At 45.7% G+C, this 4,341-nt stretch overlaps 1 protein-coding gene across 1 annotated transcript in view; it reads left to right on the top strand.

The window, feature by feature from the left end:
• ALG8 (ALG8, alpha-1,3-glucosyltransferase) overlaps positions 1-3,984 on the top strand; it is an 18,057-nt gene extending 14,073 nt beyond the window's left edge. The window contains exons 9-12 of the mRNA XM_018565713.1: positions 886-1,025; positions 1,463-1,602; positions 2,758-2,855; positions 3,908-3,984. Of these exons, the coding sequence (XP_018421215.1) occupies positions 886-1,025; positions 1,463-1,602; positions 2,758-2,855; positions 3,908-3,984 (455 nt within the window). The remainder of the gene's footprint in view (positions 1-885; positions 1,026-1,462; positions 1,603-2,757; positions 2,856-3,907) is intronic.
• The last annotated feature ends 357 nt before the right edge of the window (positions 3,985-4,341 follow it).

Consider the following 4,341-nt stretch of genomic DNA (forward strand, 5'->3'; position numbering starts at 1 on the left):
TGCAGGGAGGGAAGTGGGCGAGCCCCCCCGGGCATGCAGGGAGGGAAGTGGGCGAGCCCCCCCGGGCATGCAGGGAGGGAAGTGGGCGAGCCCCCCCGAGCTTGCAGGGAGGGAAGTGGGCGAGCCCATGCTCGTGCAGGGAGGTAATCCTGCAAACAGAAAAATGGGGGGGGGGCAGGGGGTTGGCTGACATTTTGTAATGAGTGGCTTTGGTGTTGATTGGAAGTAACCAGTAAGTGCGGCCCTTTTGTACACACATCTCAGTATCCATTTCATTGACGGTGCACTTCATAAAATACAGAGCTCATTCCCTATTATCCATCCCACCAGTGAGATCTTCCTTCCAGCACACACAGCTCACTCCCCAGTATCCATCCCACCAGTGAGATCTTCCTTCCAGCACACACAGCTCACTCCACACTAATTATGCCACCGGTGAGATCAGCAAATCTTGTTTTCTCCCATTTTGGATCTCTCCATACATGCACTCCAGCGATGGCTGAATGGTATTCCCTAGGGCGGGTGTGATGACAGCCTTGGGCCATGCTTGCAGAATGTCTGTTGAAACAGCCTCTTCTAGCCTCCATCGAAAGCCCGTGTGACAACACTGGAGCACAGCTGGGGGACAGGAACAGAGCACTCCTTATAACAGGAAGTGACTGAACGGGGGTCTTCATGGCAGGATCACCAGGGATTATTCCATTGAAATTTGCAGAGTTAAAAATATTAAAGAATGACTTTTGAAATGACATTATTATTATTATTATTATTATTATGTGTCAGATGTTAGTATTAGGATTTACATATATTGTCATCTCAATATATAACCAAAACTGGAATATCCTTTTTGGGAGATTTAACTCTTTAAACAATGTTGTGATGCAGGTGTCAAGATGCAGCTGCTGGACCCGGCTGCCGTTCGGACCGGATCAATGACGGGCGGGTTGGTTCAGGAGTTTGAGCACAGCGTCCTTCCCTCTGTCACTCCGCTGGCCACTTTGCTCTGCACTCTTCTCTCCATCCTGGTAAGGAACAGGAAGGTGCTTGATGGGCTGCTCTCTTGTCTTCGCTGCACTAGCCCAGACCACATACTAGAAGCTGTATACACAGTATAATTGAAGCTAATTGAGCTTCAGTACCATCCGCAGTCACTGACCTGGAGTATGTATCCAGACCGGGACTTTTTACAGGTTGTGTACTTCTTTTGGGTCCATGGCACGTGTATATGTTGTTTACCCTGACCAGTAGTCTGTCGTCCTCCCGAAGTATAGAGAGACGGAATCTAAACTGCTCGTATGAATCCCATCACTGGGTAGCTTAAAGGGTTAGTTCACCTTTTCCCAAAAAAAGGAATAGGTGAACTAACTCAGAACTGCCTCCGGGGCTGTGTAGTATAGTTGTGAGATGTGTGGCCCTTTGTCGTATTCTATGAACTGACTGACTCCATCCTTTTGTTCCCTAGCCATCAGTTCTCTCCCTGTGGATGAGACCCCGGGGACCTCCCGGTTTCCTCCGCTGTCTGGTCCTGTGCGCCCTCGGGTCATTTATGTTTGGTTGGCATGTACATGAGAAAGCCATCCTTCTAGCCATACTTCCACTAAGGTAAGGGATCTCTGTCTTGTATATATCTTAACATTCAGGGTTGGGGCCCCACGCACTACAGGCTGCCTGCAGGAGGGGGCGGAGACCAGACCAGTCACCCTGCACAAGGTGAGAGAGAGCAGCAGTGAGCGGTCTTTGTTCCTTCCTTTTGCTGTGATTGGAGAGCTGTACTGGAGTCGAAGGCGTGTGCTGTCGGAATTCATTCTACCAGAAAGGAGGGGCAGTGTAGCCGCCATCTTTATTTGTATTCCAGCAGTGCACTTATTGTATAGAAAGAGTGCACAGCTATATTATTCCAGTAAAGTAACCCATTGCTGTGTATAACCCATTGCTGTGTATAACCCATTGCTGTGTATAACCCATTGCTGTGTATAACCCATTGCTGTGTATAACCCATTGCTGTGTATAACCCATTGCTGTGTATAACCTGGGGCTGTGTATAACCTGGGGCTGTGTATAACCTGGGGCTGTGTATAACCCGGGGCTGTGTATAACCCGGGGCTGTGTATAACCCGGGGCTGTGTATAACCCGCGGCTGTGTATAACCCGCGGCTGTGTATAACCTATTGCTGTATATAACCTATTGCTGTATATAACCCGGGGCTGTATATAACCCATTGCTGTATATAACCCATTGCTGTATATAACCCATTGCTGTATATAACCCGGGGCTGTATAACCTATTGCTGTATATAACCCAGGGCTATATATAACTTGGTCTAAGAAATAAACTATACACGGTGCGCTCTCTTCATATATCTCCCACATGCCATTGAGCTTAATACCAGTCATGTCTCTTCCCTTCCCACAAGGCCACACTGATGCTGGCAATACACAATACAATCTGATTGTCCTTATTATTAGGGTCTACCACCAACCAATGTAGTAAAAGGGGAGGGACTGATTGGGTACAAAGTAGGCCCTTATATATAGTTTTGGTTGTTTGATCAGACTGGCCAGCTTATGGGTGCCATTGACACACAATGGATCCAGTGGAAGGCGTTGGTTGGCAGGGGAATGGTTGCAGAGTTGGGATTGGTAAAGATAAATCACTATTGAAGTAACTGAGAGACCTACAAATGCCGCCAGTGATACCCTGTGACAGCAACCCTCCACTGTGTCATGTTGTAAATATGGAATGTCTGTGTCTTTCAGCATACTGGCGGTCAGCAGTGCAAAGGATGCTGGGATATATCTGATTCTGGCCACCACTGGGCACGTCTCCCTCTTCCCCCTGCTCTTTACAGCACAAGGTAAGAATCTGACCCCAGAAGACTGGTCCTCGCTTTGCTTGGATAGGTGATTATAAGGGACACTGAAGGAAAACATAAATTACAAGCTAGGTGATTGGGTTTCATTCTTTCACACTTATTTTGTTTTTTTGTTATCTTTTTGTGTATATATTTTTTTTTTTTTCCCTCTGATCTTTTATAATAGATTCTGCTGGGAGGAGGAATATCAAATGTGGTGCCAGTAATGTTTTTTTATGGGTGCTGAACTTTGATGACGGTGATCTCTATCAGTCTCGTAACATGTCCCTAGTCTCTGACCATCTCCCGTAATATGTCTGAAGTCTCTGACCATCTCCCGTAATATGTCTGAAGTCTCTGACCATCTCCCATAATATGTCTGATGTCTCTGACCATCTCCCGTAATATGTCTGAAGTCTCTGACCATCTCCCATAATATGTCTGATGTCTCTGACCATCTCCCGTAATATGTCTGAAGTCTCTGACCATCTCCCGGAGTATGTCTGACAATCTTCTGCAACATGTGTGCAGTCTCTGAACATGCCCTATATAGTATGCCCAAAGTTGCTGACTATCTTTGGTAATATGTTCAGCCTCTGACTGCTTTCTGTAGCATTATATGTCCCGAACATTATGTGCAGTCCTTTGGTAATGTCGGGGGTCTGCATTTGAGGACCCTTATACAAAAAAGAGATTGACCATCACTGACAGCGATTTAGTAATTTTTCTGTAGCCCGTGATTGGACGTGGGAGGCCTTCCTAAGGTAAAGCAGGGTGTGTTTGCAGGACACGGGACAGCTCTGAATTTCAGTCATGATGGAACAGGGATTTATTTTTATTTTTTTGCACTTATCGAAATAAAACATTCTCTCAGAGCTCCATTGGATAGAGCAAATAAGAGGAGATCTTTGTTAGGGTGGACATTCACCATACACCAGATATGGATCTTATTTGGCCCTATTGCTGTGATATGGTGTACATACTTTAATTCATCCGGTTGTAGTAAAATGCTGTTTTGGTTTTGCAATCAATAATTTTTCACCACTTTCTTTTAGAGCTTCCCATCAAGATCTTGCTCATGGCAATTTTCACAGTGTTCAGCATCAGCTCATTGAAGACACTGTTCAGGTAATCCACTAGCATTATGTTACTTTCATTCATATTACAATAGGGGAACCCCTAATATATAATAATCCCTTTTTATAATTCTTCTGTGCACTATCTGAGCATATGGGTCAGAGAGATGAGGGTCATGTATTGGGGGATATGAGAGATGGGCTCATGTATTGGGGGATATGAGAGATGGGCTCATGTATTGGGGGATATGAGAGATGAGGGTCATGTATTGTGGGATGTGAGAGATGGGCTCATGTATTGGGGGATGTGAGAGATGGGCTCATGTATTGGGGATATGAGAGATGAGGGTCATGTATTGGGGATATGGGAGTTGGGCTCATGTATTGGGGATATGAGAGATGAGGGTCATGTA

Source organism: Nanorana parkeri, unplaced genomic scaffold (genome assembly GCF_000935625.1).
Source record: "Nanorana parkeri isolate BGI_ZX_2015 unplaced genomic scaffold, ASM93562v1 scaffold879, whole genome shotgun sequence".
Classification (NCBI taxonomy): domain Eukaryota; kingdom Metazoa; phylum Chordata; class Amphibia; order Anura; family Dicroglossidae; genus Nanorana; species Nanorana parkeri.